Source organism: Heteronotia binoei, chromosome 12, assembly GCF_032191835.1.
Source record: "Heteronotia binoei isolate CCM8104 ecotype False Entrance Well chromosome 12, APGP_CSIRO_Hbin_v1, whole genome shotgun sequence".
Lineage (NCBI taxonomy): Eukaryota > Metazoa > Chordata > Lepidosauria > Squamata > Gekkonidae > Heteronotia > Heteronotia binoei.
The window spans coordinates 60,712,749-60,733,472 of NC_083234.1; the positions used below are offsets into that span (position 1 = coordinate 60,712,749).

At 41.7% G+C, this 20,724-nt stretch overlaps 1 protein-coding gene across 1 annotated transcript in view; it reads left to right on the forward strand.

Moving 5' to 3' along the window:
* The first annotated feature begins 2,502 nt into the window (after positions 1-2,502).
* RAB14 (RAB14, member RAS oncogene family) overlaps positions 2,503-20,724 on the forward strand; it is a 28,003-nt gene continuing 9,781 nt past the window's right edge. Inside the window, exons 1-2 of the mRNA XM_060250439.1 lie at positions 2,503-2,774; positions 20,235-20,293. Of these exons, the coding sequence (XP_060106422.1) occupies positions 20,242-20,293 (52 nt within the window). The 5' untranslated portion in view covers positions 2,503-2,774; positions 20,235-20,241. The remainder of the gene's footprint in view (positions 2,775-20,234; positions 20,294-20,724) is intronic.

Sequence of the window (20,724 nt, forward strand, 5' to 3'; positions counted from 1 at the left end):
TGGGTCCGTTTAGTCTGGAGAGATGACTGAGAGGTGATATGATCACTATCTTCAAGTACTTGAAGGGCTGTCACATCCTAGAGAATGGTGTGCCCAGGAACCAATGGGTTGCAATTAAATCAGAACAGTTTTTTGCTAAATATTAGGAGAAACTTCCTGACTGTTAGAGCAGCTCCTCAGTGGAACCAGCTTCCTCAGGAGATGGTGGGCGCTTCTTCCTTGGAGGTTTTTAAGCAGAGACTAGATGGTCATCTGGCAGCCATGTGAACTTAGGTAGATAATGAGAAAAAGGGCAGGAAGGGTTGCATCAGAGTTTAGTCCTCGTGGATCTTTCTCACATGCCCAAGGAAATGCTCTTCACCACTTTGGGGTCAGGCAGGAATTTTTCTCCAGGCCAGTTTGGCCAGGGATCCTGAAGGGTTTTTTTTTTTTGGGGGGGGGTCATCTTCTGGTTGTGGAGCAGGTGTTATTGGGAGTATATGGGGAGTGGTATTTGTGAGTTTCTTGCATTGTGCAGGGGGTTAGACTAGATGACCCTGGAGATTCCTTCCAGCTCTATGATTCTAACTAAATACTGGAATAAAAAACAAAAAGATTCCAACCTGAAGATTTGCTGTTCAAATTAAGTTAAAATACCAAATAAATAATGAATAAATCGATGAGATATCCTTTTAGTGGGGTTTTATACAATGTTGAGGTGTGTTTCCCCTACCATTCATTATGTCAAAATTTGCAATTATTTTAAAGGTAGTAGGCAGACTGCCAGTCAGGCTGTTATGGTGGCTGACCCAACATTTTCTTAATGATGATTATATTGGATTTATATCTCACCCTATACTCTGAATCTCAGTCTCAGAGTGGGCACAATCTCCTTTACCGCCCCCCCCCCCACAAACACCCCGTTAGGTAGGTGGGGCTAAGAGAGCTTTTACAGCAGCTGCCCTTTTAAAGACAACTCCTACGAAAACTATGGCTGACCCAAGACCATAATGATGCTCCTGTGTGTGTCATTAGCATGTGCCCAAAGGAGAGATTGTCACCAAATTATGATAGTTGGTGGGACTATTCAGAGAGTGAGATCAGTGGAGCCTAGCCAGTTTTGGGTTGGTAGAAGTGAAGCCTAGTGACTTCTGTTAAACTGCTGAGATAGGGAGGGTCTCAGGTTTAATCCTCTGCATCTCCAGCCAAAAGAATCAAGTGGAAGGTGATGAGAAAGTCCTCCACGTGAGATTCTGGAGACCTGCTGCAAATCTGAGTGGAGAATAGTGCTCTTGATGGACCAACCAGAAATCTAAATAACAGAACTGAAGCAAAGCACAAGTGTTAACGTGACACATTAAACAATGCAAAATTACACAATAGGATCCACACAGTACTACAAATGATAGTCCCCAAGTAACTTTCTGAAGCTTTTGGTATACTGCTATCATACTGCCTGTGTACAAAAGCCATCTTGAATAATTTAGTTTTGCATAGTCTGCAATGGAACTATACAATGAGAGAATGGGAGACTTCCTGACCTCCTTGGGTTGCCAGGTCCTCCCTGGCCACGGGCAAGGGATTTGGAGTAGGGGTGCTAGATCCAGATTGGGAAACTCCTGGCGATTTGGGGTGGAGTTTAGGGAGGGCAGAGACTTCAGTGGGCATAGAGTCCATCCTCCAAAACATCCATTTTATGCAGGGGAACAGATCTCTCTAGTCTGGAGATGAGCTGTAATTTCCAGGGATCCCCAGGTCCCACCTGGAGGCTGGCAACACTAGGCCAGCCATTCTACAAGGTGGGGATCACAACGAAGAAGGCACATTGATTATATATTGCTTAGAATGTAGAAAGGCCAGATACAAACGTCTAAACAAACCCGTTCCGAAGGTAAAGTTACTATAGGGAACAAATAAAAAAAAAAGCTTCCACGCGACTGGAAGAGATTCAACAGTTAAATTTCATCCGCTAAAGTGTGGTTAAACTTCTATTGAACTTCTGCCTGTTGGGCATCTGTCAAGGGCAGGCGGCTCCACAGCTGTCATGAAGGACCCCAAGCACACAGCTGCAAAGCACTGAGGCGATAAAGTTCTGCAGGCCTTGACTAGGACTTAACCAACATGATGCTGCGAAACCCCCATTTGGTAAAGGGTGATTTAAGGATTAAACAAAAATTTCCCGTTCGTATTTTATGCCCGCCCAGCTAAGAATGGGATTTTTTTAACATTCAAGAGCGCATGCTCAGCGGTACCAAGCTAGCGCGCAGCCGCGCAAGAGCCCGGCAATCGCAAAAGTGACTATTTTCTCTTCCTCCCTTTCACGATGCCCCGCCCCCTGAGCCATTTTGATTGGACCTTTCTTCCTCCACAGACGATGGGTGCGGCTTAGGGCTTTTAAAATATGTATTCCCTCTTTGATTTTTAGGTTGACATTAGCCTCCGACCTGCTTTCTGTTTCCCCCCTTCTTCATCTTCCGTCTTACCACCCTCCTATTAAGGAGTGGGCGGAGATACCCGCGGGGGGGGGGGTGTCGCCATCTTGGATAGAGTGTATGAGGCAGAAGGAAGGGGAGGGGCGGTGTTGAGGAAAAGAGAAAGGCAAAGGAGGGGGAAGAAAAAGGAGGAGGCCGCTGTCGTCGTGGTGCGCGCGCAGCAGTAGTGGAATCGCCGCCGCCTTCGCTAGACCGAGGCTTGAGCCCGCGGGGAGGCCCCGGAAGAAGAAGGGGAGACGTCGCGCCGCCGCCACCCACCACCCCCGGAGCCAAGCTGCCCAGTCACCAGCCCTCCGAGCCCAGGTAAACCCGAGAGAGCAGCAGCGACCCCTCCTCTCCGCCCTGGTAGGCCTCAACTCCCCCCTCCTCGCCCGCCCTCCTCACGGGGTTGCTTGGCAACGCCCCTTGCGAGGGAGGGGGTCGAATGTGTTGGGGGCCGCTGTTTGAGGCGAGGAGATTGGGAAAGGTTGGCCTGGCTGCCTGAGGGGAAGTCTCTTGATGCGGGTAGGCCTCTGCTCCTCCTGCAGCCTCAACCGGTTTGGCTTTCATTGGGCCGCCTCCTCTTCCCTCAAGGAGTCACACCAAGGCAGTAACTCTGTGAGCACCACCTCCCGTGGAAATAGCCTCGTCTTTTGGCTCGCCAGTGTTTGGCGGTGGGCGAGTGGAAAGCTGCCTAAGGGTCAGGCCTTGAATTCGGCAGGAGCGCAGTTCCTGAACCTTTCTGATGGTTCTCCCTCCTCCTTCCCACCTTGCCCATTGAATAGTAGGTGCATCTGCATAACAATCCCTGGATGAGCTCCGCCACCCATTTTTCTACAAAACGACCCCTGCTAATGGTTGTCTGGTTTTTCCTATGTTGAGATTCAAGGTCTTGTTTGCTGGCATCCGTGCGCTTTCAGTTTTTGCACGTGCATATACCCTCCCCCTGGAGGTGGTCCTGTCCTGTCCCGAAAGATTGTATTGGCTCTGCGAGGTACGCGCAAGATGCATGAAACTGCCTTCAGTTGCTTCAGAATACTTTGTCTCAGCTAGAGTCCCTTTGGCTCTGCGTCGTCTGCTGTGACAGGCAGTGGCTCCCCAGGGCCTTGTTTAGACAAAGACCTTTTCCCAGTACCTGCTACAGGAAATCATTCTTACCTGAAAGGGTTGAACTTGGAACCTTACCGCTAAACAGTGGATGTGCATACCCATCAAGTGTTGCTCTCCTGTGGGTCTCCTGTGTTGTGCTCACACACATGACAGGTTATTCCGAGATAAATGTGTCAAAGCATCAAGTTGAGACTCATTGACAGCTGGGTAAGGTATGCCGTGCACTTCCAAGTCTGCCTCTGTGTGAGTGTGTTATTTGATTGTAACTCCCATAGTGAGACTCATTCTCAAGCAAGTGATGAAGTAGAGCACATGCTTTCCTTGCCTGTGACCTGGAAGAACTGTTTCCTGTCAGAGGAGATGAAACTGTGTTAAGATGCACTAGCAGTCAGCCTGGATACATAGAGGTTTTATACGACTGAGCTTGTGTACTGCTGGTCCTGCATGTTTACCTAGAAGTAAGCTTTGATGTTTTCACTAGCAAATTCGCCTAGTCTTTTGCTTTTAGCACCTGAGCCTACCTATATTCTTGTTGCCCTTGTCTCTCTTCTTGTCCATCAATTGTTACTGCCCATGCTTTAGGTTTCCCACAGTAGGCACCTGTTGCCTTGTCTCTCAAACTCTTTAAAGAAACAAGTATGTCAGTGGTGTTGTAAACCCCAGGTGTTTACTTGGGAGTTCAATAGAGCTCACCCTTTGAGTACTTTTTTCTAAAATTTTAGTTACTGTCTCACAGACTGCATGTGCAGTATAACTGCAATTATAGTAGTGTAGTTAGTGCATCTTATGTAGCCACATCTTTGTTTCCCCTTGTGTGTGATGCAGGATAGAAGTTAGGTACACACCTACATCTTAAGTCCTTAGATTTTAGGCATGTATTTGTTATTGTCTTAGTCGGTTATGGCACATGTGCCTGATGTAAGTATTAGAATATGTACATACAATACATTAATACTCTATTTTTCAAGACCTGTCAGCTGCCACGGTAATCATGCAGATGTGTTAATTTTCTGTGATGTGTCTTGTGTGCTTTGTCTTTTACTACTCATATTATTTCAAGGTAAATATGTGTATAGCACCAATGCACAGCAAATACAGATACCTTTCTTTACACCACTCAGGCTTGAGGATCCATTGTGTAGGGAAATGTCAAGTGCAGGATGACCTTCCTTGTAATCTGTGCATGTAGCGATATAGTTCATGTCAGTGAGCACGTTTTACACAGCCCATTTGATTCTTGTGTATATTTCAGTAGAGGATGTGGATTTTTTACAAGAATATACACTTTCTAAATTGGGGGTACACATAAGGAGAGTGCTTCCTTAGATCTTGAATTCAAAATTATACTACAGTGTACTGCATTACTAGTTTATTTTTCCAGTGTGTTCGTCTGCAGCTGAATTCATAGAGCTGTAGTGGAACCACTTCAGTAAAATGTTGAGGACTCTCATTTTAAAATGAAAGATGAGCTATATTCTCTCTTCTGTTCCACATCCTGTATCTAAACAGTAGTTTTCTAATGAGGGATAGCTTGTGCAAGATTATCCACACTCCTTTTCTGTGAGCATTCAGCGTCTGTAAGTTAACTTGTATGTTTCAGTTCAAGTTAACCTGTCAAGAAATTCTTGCTAATAAGATGGTCAGTAAAGAACTCTTAAACACAGAGACAGTGCAATAACTGTCTTTACAGCTTTAACTTCTTATAACTAAAGGAAAGCCTTTTCTTTTCACAACGATATTCACCTATTCCAAACACTGAATTAAAAAAAAAAGATAACTGATATAATTGACCAGTCTGGAAAATCATTTTTGCCTGTGCTTGAAAAAACAGCCTGTTGGCTGTAGGCAGGGAGGATGTTAAGAGACTGCACCACCAGAGAGAGAAGGCCCTGTATCTTTTGGCAACCAGGCTTCTTTTTGAACACATGGAAGATGGCTTCAGACAGTGACCATTCAAAACATGCTGGGTTGGGAGAAAGCAGTCCTTAAGGTATTCTGGTCCCAGACCATTTACTGTTGTTTGAAGGTAAAAGACTAGCATTTTTCGAATGGAAAGCTAAAGCTGCTGTAAAAGTAAGCCTTGATGAATTTACTGGGACTTGCTCTTGACTAAGCCTCTATACATTTGTATTGCACAATATCTGGTATCTATCTTTTCATATGAGTTAAATCATTCTCTGAAATGAACAGAAGATGTAAGCTGGGAATTGCTGTTTTTAGTTTTCTATTTTTGACTGTTGCCTTTTGTTTAATTGCTTAACTTGCTGTTTGGATAGTTTTAGGTATTCTGCTAGCAGGTTTTGTTTTTCAGTTTCTTATACTCCTTATATGAGTATTTTAATATGTGTGAAAAAAAATTAAAAATATGTGCAACATGTGGCTTCCTCAGAGGTGTAAAATGGCCTTCCTTTGAGAGACTGGCTATAGTCTGCTCATGTTTGGAAAGCCTTGAAAGGTCTTTCTGTTGGATGCCCCTCTCTAGTTTTGCTGTTTAGTGGAGCTGAGCTTTGCATATGCTTCAAAAGATATTTATTCCGAACTGTTTCCTGTACAGAGCTGACTCCATAATCTGTATTAATCTACAGACTTTCTGAAAAGGACATCAGTATTGGTTGCCATAGAGATAATTGTGTTGAACTGAGGTCTTGGTGAGAACTTGCCTGTACTGGGGTAGCGTTCTTAAGCACACTTGGGAGTGAATGTGGTGGGACTTCTGAGTGAGCACATATGCAGCTGAGCTATAACTTGCAGGTGGGTAACTGGGAAAGTTGAGAATTATTTCAACTCACAAACTTCTTTCAGGCCTCAACTTTTGACCACCCCCTGTTGTGCATCTTTGAGTAGGGTGGATAAAAAACCCCACCATTGAATATGCGGCCTAAATGTCTTGAAGATGTATGTTCTGCTTACATGTGGGAAACATGTTAAAATGCTCCTGAATGTGCACAGATTCTCTGAATATAGATAACTAGAGTGTTAGATAAAGTGATCCACCATAGCTTTCTCACTGACATACTAGTTTCTGCATGTAGGAACCTGCAGTTCTGAAGCAGTGCAGCACCCACATAAGTTTACAGCCATAGAGAAATTGTGGCAAACTTAAGAGTTAGACATAGGCCAAAGTCTTGACAAAAATGCAATAAATATGAAAGCACTTACAGATATTAGAGTACTGTTTCTCTTTTTTCTTTTGCCAAATTAACATGTTAAAATGCTACTATGTGTACTCTTGGAGTATTGAATCTGTCATACATAATAACAAATCCTGCCTTCTATTCTGTGTTTTCTGTGGGCAAGTGACTGTGAGGTACAGTATTCAGCAAACTATAGCTTGTGACTTCAGAGGTCATAACTACAATTTGTACCAACTCTGGTTTGTTAACAAACCATCTCAAAATCCTGGTTTGGTGCAATTTTATTGGTTTGTCTTGTTTGTCTTGCTTTTCCGTCAGATTGGTTCCCAGAGTGGTTTACAATATTAATTAAAACAAAGTCATTATAAAACCACTAGAAGCATTAAAGCAGCTTAATACAACAGCAATGCACATCATAGCTGCAAAGCCCCACCTTCACAGTCTTGCCCAAATGCCAAGGCAGAAAAGACCTATTTTACAGCATATGGATAACTGTATACTTCTTGCTGTGATTTAAAGAAGCAGCACTGTTAGTAATTATCATTATGTAAAAGAAGATGCATTGTTACATAGCACATATTTTTGCTCTTATGAAATTGCAGTATACTGAATTGCACCCCTTGTCTGTTTAGCTTACTATTGTCTGCTCTGGTTATTCAAGATGTTGCAGGGTAAGGCCTTTTCTTATACTTGGCATATTCTGCCTATTAAAAAGGTGCTCTTCCCTTAAGACACCACTGTCCTGAGTTATTATCAGAAGTGTTAAGATAGTAGCTCTATTCACAACTTACAGCAGATGTACGGACAATCCATGTAGAGTGTACAGTTGATTTTTCTTTATATGTAGAGAGCCAGTGTGGTATAGTGATTAAGAGCGACTGATTCTAATCTGGAGAATTGGGTTTGATTCCGTACCCCTCCACATGAAGCCAGCTGGGTGAACTTGGATCAGTCACAGCTCTTTCAGTGCTGACTCACCCAAAAATCAAGTCTAGCTTGCCACATAATGGTGCATAACACTAAAAGAGCTAGAACTTTAAGCTGCCAGACAATCTTAGGATCTCCTGGCTATAGTACACACAATGCTGTGTGATAATTTAAATTTCTCACTCCATTTGCTCCATTTCTTTATACATGCAGTGAGTGATTTTTATGTTATGCATGTCCACCTGGATATTTGGTTGAAACCCCACATTTATCCAGGTGCTGGTCCCCCATTTAATTTGTAAAGTGAATGCACATTGGGTGTGATCACATGAGAGTTTTGGCCTGACCTAGCCACGCCTCCCATCCAGATTTAATGTGCACGATCACATTCGCACATCTGCCTTCCAAGCCCTGCCCATCCTTACCTCATTTTAGGACAGGCTGGGACTAGATTAAATAGCTACAGGGTACTTCCCAGTAGCAGTGTGTTTACCGGCTGTCTGAACAACTGGGGTCTGCAGTGCACATGCCCACATGCGCCTGAGCGGTCTGAATGCTCCTTGTGGGCAAGTGCAGCCTGTGCCTCTCCTGGCAGCAGAGTGGGGGCTGTGTGACCATCCCAGCATGCATCAAAGAATACTGGCTTTTTCAAAGTCTGAATACTGCCCCTTGTGTGATCATACCCATTGACTCTTCTTACAAACTGTTGTACATGCAGGATGTATATGAATTTACTGTAACATGTAAACACTATAGTAATGAGTATCTGATACTGTGCCCTTTACTGCTTTTGATACATGACTGTCCATCATAGAAACACTTCTCTACACGCCCCAGTAATTACAGCTATTGTTTAGGTTGCAGTCCTTCACATGAGTTGCTTAAATTCCCTTGGCTTCAGAGGAATGCAGTCTTAATAACTCTGATAGTGCTTGGTCAGGTAAATATTCCCAGCAGTGTTGTAACACAGGTCAAGAAAAGTACATGTATAGTTTTAGTAACAGTTTTGATTTGAATTGTCTTATCTTCAGTTTAAAGGTATTGGTGTAATGTTACTGGAGGGGCAAGAGGTTTTTTTTTGGGGGGGGGTAGGACAGTTTACTGTAGGAGTAACCTGCTTTTGATTATGGATGGTCACTGTCTAAGATTGTTCAGGCATCCTCTTGCTTCTAGAAGGCAGATGTACATAATGCTTATAAATGAAATATAGACGGATAAAAACAGGTGAATGCATGTATGGATGAGATCTTTTGAAGATGTTCTTGATTGGAGTATCCACTTTAGATGTTGGCATATTCCTTTTGAGCGGTTATTGCAAAGGATTAACAAAACAGAATAGTTTAGGATACTACTGTTAGGGCTTAGCCTCAGAAAGCATCATTCAAATACAACATGTGTAGAATTTTGGTTCCCTCTGCAGTAAGAGCATGCATTCTATTCAGTACCGAGTTGATGGCCTCAAATCAAATGATGAAGCAGTGTGGGTCCTACTTCATAACTGGTTGGGGGAGGAAGAAGAAATGTCTGAGTAGAACGCTTGGTGGATTTTTGCTGTTCATGTTCTCCCAGCAGTTTGTGTGCACTGTGTTTATAATGCTGCATTTTTCATTGTTGGCAGGGTATTTTTACTTCCCTGCTGCCTTCCCTAGCTTGAGATCAGCTTGTGTTTTAATGCTTCCTCTAAAGGAGGAATAGTATTTGCAGTCCAAGTCAGCTTCATTTCACTATTGTCATATAAAATGAACATGCTAGCATTTGGCAGCCATGTCTTTTTGGTGCTACTTGGCAGCTGAAAAACCAAGCTTGACTTCTTAGTGCTCATTAATCATTGTAGGATTTGCAGTTGCATGAACACTTCCTCTTTGTTTGGAAAGGACGTAATACTTAGACTTCCCCCCTTTCCCTGCTGCATCTTGAGCCGTGGACCTAGCTGGCTGTCCAGTGCTACACTCCTCCTAAATAACTTTTTTTATATTAAAAATAAAGGAGGCTTTTAATAATGTTCTTTTTTCCTTTGTGGTTATTTATTTAAAACATTTATATCTTGCCTTTTCACATGCCCAAGACAGCTTACAAAATATAAAACACACGTAGTTAAAACACATAAATTAATGTATATTAAGTTAAAACTGCAAGTATCGCCACCAGATGCCAGTCAAGACACTCATTTGTTGCTTGCACCAAAGGCTCATTGAAATAATTTCACTTTGCACCTAGGAGCTTCCGGTAGCAGATCTAGCAGGCTGTTCAAAGAGGGGGCAAGGCTACTGTAAATGAGTGCCCATGAACTGTGGATGAATGAATCTTATGAATAGAGGGGACAATCAGAAATAAGGCTGCTGATGACCTTAGTTGGTGCATAGGATCATACGAGGAATGGTGGTGCATTAGATTTGTTGGTCTTAAGCCATGAAGGGCCATGCTGAGTCCTGCTAGCTGGAAATGGAGTGGGATAGAAATTAAATAAACTTTAACAACCAAACCTTGAATGGTGCCTGGAAACAAATAGGTTGCCAGTGCAGTAGCTGAAGGATGGTGTAACATGATTGTACTGGTGTAAAATAGTCAGTAGTCTAGCAGCAGCATTACTGTACTAACTGAAGTTTTCAAACAGTTTTCAGGGCAACCCCACATATTATCTATAGTAGTTTAGCCTTAAGGTGTTGCAATGGCATGCATAAGCATGTCAATGTCAGCATGGTCAAGGATGGGGGGCGGGTAGTTTGCCCACTATATATAGACAATAGAAAAGCCATATCTCAAACTAGCTTTTCTTTCTAAGAGCAATATTGGAGCCACTGTTATTCCCAGGCTTATCACCAGGTCAAAGAAGTGTACCGCTATGCCATTGATTTGTATTGGTGGCAACCCCATACAATTGCCCCTTTACCAGTAGCATCTTGGTGTTTCCTGGATTTGGTTTCAGAGTTAAGGAGAGAGAGTGGTAGGAACAAGGAAAGAAGAGAAACGGCAGCAGAGGCTGCAACTTCATATACCTACACCCACCTTCATGGTTTCCCTTGTGTAGCAGCAGAATGTTGGTGCAGTATTGACAAGTTTCTGCTGGAACTCTGTGTTGACATAACTCCACTGTGGCTGTCCAAGCTTCACCCATCTTTGGGAATGAATGGCTATGAATACCTTGTGCCCTGTCGGATCTGTTGGAGCCCCTGTAAATCTGGGGAGTCCAGTGTCCTCAGCACTCTTTCAGCAAATGCTTTCTGTCAAGCTTTCAGCACTAAGGCTATGCAGAAGTTTGGAAGAGTTAGGGTTATGGTGTAGTGTGGGGTCTTGCTGCCTCAAGGAAAGTTGAAAGCCCCATAGACTGTTCGTACACGCCTAAGTGTGCCTCTAAATGAGTAGTATGTGTATCACTCAACTTTGGATATATTGCCATCCTTGCAAAGTTTTGTCATTATTCTTGCTGTGTGTGATGGTGAACAAAGCTTGACTACTGCAGCTACTGGCAAAGTGGAGATTAGCTTACTGGAAGATATAAAGACCTTGACTACAGATGATACAAAACTAGTACACTGTAAATAACATAAGAGCTAACTTGGGGGTGCTGTAAGAACCTGTAGAATCTCAAATGCAAGCATTCAAGTGTGTATGTATGCCTGCTTTTTCAAAAGACCTTTTTCTGTTCAAAGTTTTCTGAAAGCTTCATGTACCTGAGCACAATTGCGTTACTGAGAAGCGTTATAAGAAGCCCTAAAATTTAGTTGTTGTAATTCAAAATCCTATTTGAATTTGAAAACTGGTATTATTTTACTGCAGCTATCAAATGGGGAAGTTTCTCTGAGGCAGTGCTCCTCTCCCCTGCAGGAGAGAGAATAAAATAAGGGGGATCTTGAAACCAGAAGTAAGAGGGTGGGCAGCCAAATAAAGACATTGTGGCAAACCATTCTCTTGTTTTTTCTCCTCTTCCAAACCCCTGAACTTTTCAGTTTGAGAATAAATCTCATGTGAAGAGGCTGAAGGTGAGGAATCGATATGGAGCATAGTGCTGAGTAGATCCAGTAGTTCTATGAAATATACATTCCATTGTATGGAAAATGACTTGGCAAAATGGAGTTTTAGGAGATGGGGAATGACCATTTTTCAGCGTTTTTTGAATGGGATTTGAAAATGGGTCATCTGGTTAATACCAAGGTATAGGAGAAGGTACAGTAAGTGGTAGTGGGGTGGGGGAGTGGTATCTCTTAAAAAAAGACAAGAAGTGAGATTCCCAGTGTTTACTTTTAGTTGTATGCATTGGTGCTATGCAAGTACAGTGGTTGCACTTTTAATTGACATGTTTAATCGAATCCCACCTGAAATTAATTTCTGGCCTTTCTAGCCACAAGGAGAGGTTTGAAAAGATGGGGCAAATTCTGGTGTAAATCTCAGTCAGTGGGCAGTGGGTTGGAACAGGAGCAAGACTAGCTCCAGTCAAATGGAAGGTTGTTGTTCTTGAGCTCCTTGTAGGCTGGACTTGAATGGACTTTTGGTCTGATCACCAAGGCTAGACTTAAATTACTACTGCCCTGCATAGTTTTTTGCTTCCGTCCCCAAATAGCTAAACGCAGTCATTCTGCAAAATAAGCAAAGACATTTATATGTAAATGTGGACAATATAAGGGCCCCAGCAGAGTTTTGGTAACAGAATTTGCTTGAGCAGGCTGTAGGCAACATTTAACATTGTATGCAGCTGACTCAGCATCAAATGCTTGATGTTAACTGTATTCTTACCCTGGGGATTGGAGTGGGGAGAAGGACCTTGGCTCTGGCAGCACTGGCAGCTTGCAGCAGATCCCAGATTCCAGGTTAAATTCCTGGCAACTCTACATAATAATCCCTGGGATCAGGTCCTCAGGAGAACCCTTCTTTATATCCAAGATTCTGGAGGTGTCAGCGAACAGATAATTCTGGACTAGATTACTCTGAATAAGGCAACTTCATATGCTTATTCTCTTGCCTTAAACTGTTGTTTGAAATGTCTTTGCTTAAAAATGTTGAGGTGTGCTACAATCACTTAGGCCTAGGGCATGTTTGTTTTTGATACAGGTCCACAAGGACTCGTGTTCTGCCATAAAACCGAATTGCGTTTTTGGAACATCGCTCTGTTGGTCCTGGAATGGGGGTAAATCACTTGCACTGTAGTTTAAAATATGCTCACAAGTATAATCAAGTGGACTTGAAATTTTTATTTTCTTGCACCTAAACAACAGGAAAAAACAGCAACATCAGCATGACTTTCTGTTTGTGAATTGCTTTAAAGCAGCAGTGTTGTAAACAGTAGCATGTTAATTCAGTAATGTACTTTTGTGGGACAGCTGTTGCATACTATATATAGTGTGCTTGATATACAGTAATGCATATTGGCACATTTTGTGGAATTGTAATGTACATGGAGATTATAGACAGTTCAACATCATGTGATATATTCATAATACATTTGAGATTTTAAGGAACGCTTTGACTACTTTTGAAAATACCCAGCAGCTAAAAGAATGACAGAATAATGTACATGGCACATGTATTCATGTAAGGAAAAATGAGAAGGTTCAGCAGTAGGATAGCCAACCAAGGAGGCAAGAAAGAAAGGGAGACTTAAGCAACACAGGTGTGTTCTACCTGACTGTAGTTTCTTTAGTGCGGTATCTGACTGGGATTTAGTGCAGCAAGAATTCTGTGTGTGGGAAAAGCCATCTGGCAGCATTACACAACCTGGTGTGAAAGGCTCTTCTAATACAGAGTAGGGTAGTGGGAGACTAGAGCAGAGATGTACTTCAGGATAAATTTGTGTAGATGGACTTCCTAAGTAGAAGGTAGATTGGAAGTGTCTGAAGTGTGACTTTACATTGGTATGTCAAATTTAAAATATTGGGCTGGAATAGAAGTTGTATCCTATTAAAGTCCTACAGTTTGGGTGACTGTTTAATTCTCCAGAGTAATTTTGGTTTCATGATGTTGCCACTTAAAGGCAGCAGTCAGAGTATTTCCCAGAGGAAGAGAAGTAACAGACCTAGCTCTTGAAAGCAGTAGCAGCAAGAATCCATGCTTTATTACTTAACCTAGCTGCTAGGCTTTTTTTGACACTACTGTTCATTGTGGCAAGGTTTGCTTACGTTGTGCTATAAAGACTAGAAGGTGCATTTGGAATGCCTGCAGTATCTGGGTGTGCCCACTCTGAAGTGACAAACCCCACCTGAGATGGTACTGGAAGAATAAACTTTATAAAAATCTGCTAGCGAAACAGTGTTTTGGGTTTTTATGGAAACAGCAATGTGGCTATAACCTTAACAGGGGACTTAATAACTGAAAAGGCTGTAAACTAGAAAGTGTAATCTTTTGAGCCATCTACCAAGAGTGATCTCTTTCCATTGCAGAGCTCTCTGTGTGTAAAATTTTAGCTAGTGGGAATAAGAAGGTGTAAATTACATCCTGTGTTGAATGGGAGGTGGTATTCATACTTATGGCTCATGTAATGATTCTTGGGAGCTCTGTGTAAAACTGGCCTTCTGACTACAGATTTTACTAAATGGCAGCATCTGCATCCAGCCTATTAATTGGTAGAAACTGTTACCACTTTACTTAATTGAAAAGTATTTTCCTGATCTGGTATAGTGGCCCATAGACTCCAAAGTAAGGCATATATTTTTCTTTAAAAACTGAACACAGAGCATGATGCTAGCTGCTAAGTAAATCCCCCTGCCTTAAATATTTCCTTTGGCAATACAATAATAGAATACCAGCAAGTACTGGGGAGGGGGATTTAAGAAAACTTAAAAAAGAATCTCTCCTTAAAATGCTTATTTCACTTTCCAATTTATTGCAGCTAGGAATGAAAATTGTCCTGCACTGTCAAGAGTGTGTGTATGCTTTTGTGTGCATATGGCACACAGCAGTTTAGAGAAATTTCCAAGTGTGTGGAATGGCATGAAGCACCATTGGGGGCACCCTTCTTCGTTGAGATTGATGACCTTTGTTTTCATTTCCCTCCACTTTTCTGAGACATCTTAGCCCCATTTCTCAAGCTAGGAGCATCATACTGACATATGCGCAACGATGATGCTCTTCAGGAGCAAAGTGCAAGATATGCAGGTCATTCATAGCTTGCCATTTTGAGATGACAACTTTTGGTGTGAATTATTGGCTGTTTTTAAATCTCAGCACTTGCTGCTTTTGTTTGCAGGCAGTTCTTCCCTGCTAGATGTGGAGGGAGAGAGGCAGCAAGAACAGGAAGTGACACTAAGGCATCTGACTGAGGTCCAGGGGAAGCCAAAGGGTTAGTGTTCAGAAGTCCTGCTTTCTGTCTGGCTACTCCTTTTTTTTGTATGTTTCCCTTTAAAGCAGCAAGAAGAGCTTCAGATGCATGGAAGGTTTGACAAGATAAGCTTCAAGTCTTTCAAACAGTTAAATTCTTGAAGGATAGTTAAACCAGACAACTTTCTAGGAAACTGTTTTTAATCTCCCAGTAATCTTTCAGATGCCTAATGCTTTTAAAGTAATGTACCACTTTGATGTTCATCCTCCATAGAGGATTTTTAAAAATTAAATTTCAGGTTTGAAGTTAGTTACAGGCTAATGGAAGCTAAAGTCCATAGGAACATGAGCAAAAGGAGTGCTGCAGGCAGGGCACTGCAAGAAGATACATTTAGAACAGGCCTTAATACACTTCCTTTGGATTTAGGAACCTGCACAAAATCTAGGAACCAAACTCATTTTTGTGCTTTCGGGGTTTTGTGTTTTCTGAAACCTAATTCTAACCTCTTTCACAGTCGTGTGCCCATTTAAGAGAAGGCTCTATCTTAGAAGAATCTTTCCCTTGTGTGTAAGAAAAGTGGAGGAATATGTTGTTTATAAAATGTTTACCACCAGTTTTTATGAACATTTTATGTATTAATCTGCTGGGTTATTCATGGGCAACTTTTTGATTGATATGAACATTGTATTGGTGTTTGATTGCAGCTCTCAAATTAGAAATAATGTGCCTAAATAGTTCACAGTAAATTAAATCTTGGCATTTCAAACAGAAATACATCTTTGTAAATATGAAATACTCTTATAGAGTAACGCTTATTTACTCATTCACCCCACTTATTAGAAACAAAAAGGAATCACAATCTTAGACTAACAGATGTATTGAAGTATATGCATTCATGGCTTTTAGTCCATTTCATCAGATGCACCTGCTGAAGTGAACTTTGGGTTCAGTAAATGTCTTAATCTTTAAGGTGCCACAAGACTCATTATATATTTGCTTTAAAGCTTTGCTACATTTTGAAACTCATAAGCAGAACATTTTATGAGCAACAAAGAAATCTGCTTGCCAAATGCTCCTCTTTTCTGAAGTGCAGGATGCTGGGCAATTTGGTGGGGAATAAATGTCCAAAACACTTTGAGGCAGAGCCTTTTGAGAAGCACAAGCAGTACTTCTGCAGCGCATCTCTTCTGCACACTCCTGTTATATACTCAGTCAGCTTTTCCATTCAGGAGGAATTGGATTTCAGATCCACCCTTCTAGAAGAGAGATAACTACTTCGTAGCTAAGACAAGATGGGTGTTTCACACATCAAAAGTTTGAGAATCCTGGTATTGTAGGAAGGGGTTAGGGTAGAGTTGTGTCTTAGTTCATTCTGAGGCAGCAGCACTGGGCAAACACACCCTTCAGCACAGATGGGGGATAGAACTTTTATTTAGGCACCATTTAGGAAGGGTGAGAAGCCAGTGTTAATCTGCTTCTACATACGTAGCCTGTTGAAATAACAGTGTGAATGCCAGAGAAAGATGGCAGATAATGCATGTGGATTGTTTGCCTCACTGGGTCTCCAGGGCTGCCCTGGCCATGTGCTCACATATCCCTTCCAAGCTAAAGCTTTATTAAGCTGCTGCTACCAGATAGTCCAGTGCGGAACTTAGGACTCTTGGATGAGCCAGGGCAGGAGTTGAGAGGCTTTGCAGTTCTTTGTACTCCATTCCTGGTGCTGACTTTTTGCATTGAGTCCTGATTTTGCTGCTTTCTGTCTCCAGCAAGACAGCACTTGAATCTGAGTAGAGTTGCCATATGTCTGCTGGGGGTGGGACATCTCCCACCCCCAGCAGACTTTGCCCACTGGGAGAGAGAAAAAATTGCAGTCAGATTTTCCTAGAGGTGATATTACACCTCTCTAGGAGTTTTAATAATATTTGCCAGAAACACTGTGAAACCAGAGTTTCCAGCAATTCTTAGAGAAGTGGCATAACTTTCTGGTTTTTCTGGTTTAAGAATTTTAGTTTTTATTGAGAAGGTTTAAAAAAGCATACACAAACATACAGAAAACAAAGAAGAATGAGACAAAAATATATAAATAAAAATAGGCTTCCAATTTTTTTCTACAACAAATATGTTTGATACATGATTTTCCCTTGCTTTATACATAGAAAACTCTTTTTTTCTTAATAATCAAAACCACAGATCATCAGATCATTATTTTTTTCCTGCAAAAAGTCCATAGGGCAGTTCCACTCTGCAATAAATGAACTAATTGTCTTTTTCCTGACCCACGCAGTAAGTTTAGCCATTGCTGCAAGATACACCTTCTCCAACCAGTCCTCAGTTGTAGGTATTGTTGGAGACTTCAGTTTCTGTGTGTATAGTATTATTGCTGTAGTCATATATAGAAATAAACTTCCACAGCTTCTTTCCAACTGATTGTCCATTAGTCTCAGCAAACCCTCCCCCACTGGTTTCAACTGCATATTTATCTTTTAAGAACTTTTGTATTAATACTTGTGTTTGAATCTGATTTTTCTTTTAGCTTTCTTACAAGTCCACCACATGTGGTAGAATGCCCCTTCCTATTTCCAACATAGATGCCTTTATACATTTTAGACCATTTATCTGGAGACATAAAATAAAAGTACATCAATTTTCTGCTTTTTCTGGAAGTGATGTAGCACCATCACTGACAGGTGTGCCTCATGTCCCACCTCTCCGGTCTCCTGATGGGTGCCTGGCTAGACCTGGCAATCCTAAGTCTGAGGCAGGGAGCTGTTAAAGGTTCAGGAACTCCACTGCAGGGTGGAGGTGGCAATGATAACCAGGTACCATGAGGCCATTGGCAGCCTGATGCCCAGTTCGTCTAACCCTGCATTGACTGTTTGAGTTGGTAGAACCATGTGACTCAGGGCAGCAGTGGAAAACCTGGTTTATTATACATTTTGCATGAACACATGAAGTTGTCTTATACTGAATCAGACCCTTGGTCCATTGTCTACTCACACTGGAAGCAGCTCTCCGTGGTCTCAGGCTGAGGTCTTTCACATCTACCGCCAGATCTTTTAACTGGAGATGCTGGGGATTGAACCTGGGACCTTCTGCATGCCAAGCAGATGCTCTGCTAATGAGCCGCAGCCCCTCCCTATTCTTAAGTAATTTTGTGCTCCTTATAGCTCAGGCTTGTCAATAGCTGCTGGTTTGCAGGTGAATAATCTGTAAATATTGGATTCTCCTGTTGATTAAAATAAGGATGCTTCAGCATTCAGGCTAATAAACTCTGTGGAATTCTTTTGGCAGCTGCTATAACTAGTGTTGCTGAATTGCTGCAGGCACAGAGTAGAATTCAGACACGTTCAAGAGAATGTACAGTCTGGTATTTTCCTTGCAATTAAACTCTGGGTAATGTACACTATCTTAGAATACTATTTAAGCTAATTTACATGAAAGGAAGTTGGTGGCTTCTCTTCTTTTTGAGCAAATGTGTAGGATTAGCATTTTAAACTGCAGTCCTAAATGTTTGAATAGACTTGTTAACATCAATTAGGTTTTCATAAGCTGAGGATTTGGACTGCTCATGTGATCTCTTGGGGACACTCACAGTACAGTTACAGAATAGATCCTAATATAGAACCCCTTCACTCTTTTCCCCATTAGAAATCTGACATGGATCAAATAATAAAATATATCAAGACCTTCCTGTACTGTTAGATGCTAACCTGTATTCTGCGCCTCCTCCCAAGTTCAGGTAATTTTTGTGCTGGAGACTGCAAGGGGGATGCTTTCTGCTTAGACTAGAGCAGTGGGACTGGGAAGTGGAACTGCCAAATTCATGGTTTGAGGATTACTTATTGGAAATATGCAAAACTGAGCATTTGTATCAGTGAGAATATTTTCTGCTGCCATCTCAACTGCAAAATACAATTGCATGTGGAAAGTATCTCACTCATATGGGTGGGGAACGCTTCTGCATGGTTGTCAGATTGCTATGATTGATATTTACTTTGCTAACGTCGTTGTTCACGTAGAAAGCTGGTTGGTTCTTCAAACACTGTATCTGGGCTGGGCTTCAGAAGCTGATCCTCATCCTTCCCATTTCAGTTATGTTTTTGCCTTCCAGTGCTAAGAATGCTCTTGTTACTGGAAGGAATACCACTTCCAGATTGGATTTGTGTCCATTGTGGCTGGTGGAAAACGTTTAAGAGAAGTTGGAGATGTTACAGGCTAGGATAATCTACCAATCTTTTGAAGGCAAGTGGACAGTTTAATATCTGTAGTTCAGTATGCTCAGACTCCAACAATGGTGTTATGAAGCCAGTTACTGCTTTCTGTTCCACTTTAGCTTCTAGGTTAAGCTGAAGGTTGTGCAGCTTCCAGTTCACTTCAGTGTTCTGCTGATTTTCTTACCGCTCATAGTTCTGGAAATAATTGACAGATTAGGTATAGCTTTTAGACCTCTCTTGGGCTATGACACCATTCATTTTGAGGCCTTTGAGTGATGGTGAAGGGAATTTGTGTTGACTTTCTCTTCCATCCTGTCCCAGAAGGTAGTGGGTGAATAGTTGCTTGTTTCCTAGTAACTTTCTTTGCAGGTTATGCCTTTCTATTTTCAAGGTAGTAGCAACCTGAATTTCACATATGCAGAAGCTGTAGGCATTACAGAAGTGCAGCTGCCTGTTTCCAAATAGGAGTGAGCTGTCAGGCTCTCATTACAGTAGTGCTCTAGCTTCACTAGTAGCTTTTTCCAAATCATGCATTCCTGGTTTTGACTTGAGAGCTCAACATACATAGCAGGTGACTTTATTTCTGAGACCAATGAACCTCTGCTATCTCTGTAGTAGGATTAGTCAAGGTGTGCATGGAAGCATTCTCAGTGGTTGCTTTACAATGGTAGAACCCATGTCTCCTGGAAGCAAAAGGATTGCAAGAACTTCTTGAGGTACAGGTTGTGTTTAGTCTTTTGGTTACCACTAGCTAGGAGTTCCAAGTTTTTGAAGAGATCACACTCTTTAAACTAAAAAAGGCCATTCTTTGGTATGTGTGGCAGATGGGAGGGAGATCCATTCAAAAATATGAAGCAGAAGAATATATTTGAGTTCAGCATGATTCCTATTACCATGCCTCAGTAGTTGAAGGGCTGGACACAGCTAGTGCTCAGTATGAATGTTTAGAATGATGTAATGAACTGCTAGTTTATTCCAGTAACACATGTATGCCCATATGGGATCCAACTGCCTTGTTTGTTTTATAACTCCTTTATCTTAAACCTATTGAACTATTTAAGTGTTCAGTGTACAAAATGGATGACAGTTGGAAGCAATGACATCAAATGTAAATAACTGTAGGTGATTTCCTTCCTTTTTTTTATTTCAGTGCCACAATGGCAACTGCACCTTACAACTATTCCTACATCTTTAAGTACATCATAATTGGTAAGTATAAATGTGTCCCATCTACAGATATCACTTAGATATTATTGGCTCAGCTTCAGCAACAGGATCAAATTGCTTTTGGCAAGCTTTGGGGGATGGACCACAACACCAGGAATCTTTCTATACTTCCCTTCTGGAAGATCACCTAGTGAAAGGAGATCATGTGAACTCCTTTCAGTTTATGCAAACTCTCTTCAGTTTTATTTTTAATTCCAAATTCTAGTTCCTGGGATATTGAGTCAACATTTCTCACTTGTGTGTCTCTAAACTGCCATGTAGGAAACCATCCATGGTATGTAAACTTTGCTTTAAAACTGATGCAGTTTTCCTTTCTCATTCAATGAGGGAGCCTAAGATTCAAAATGCTGTGTGCATCACTGTGTTAATCTTCCCCCTCACCCCGCTCCCAATCCCCTGGTGGTAATTTTATG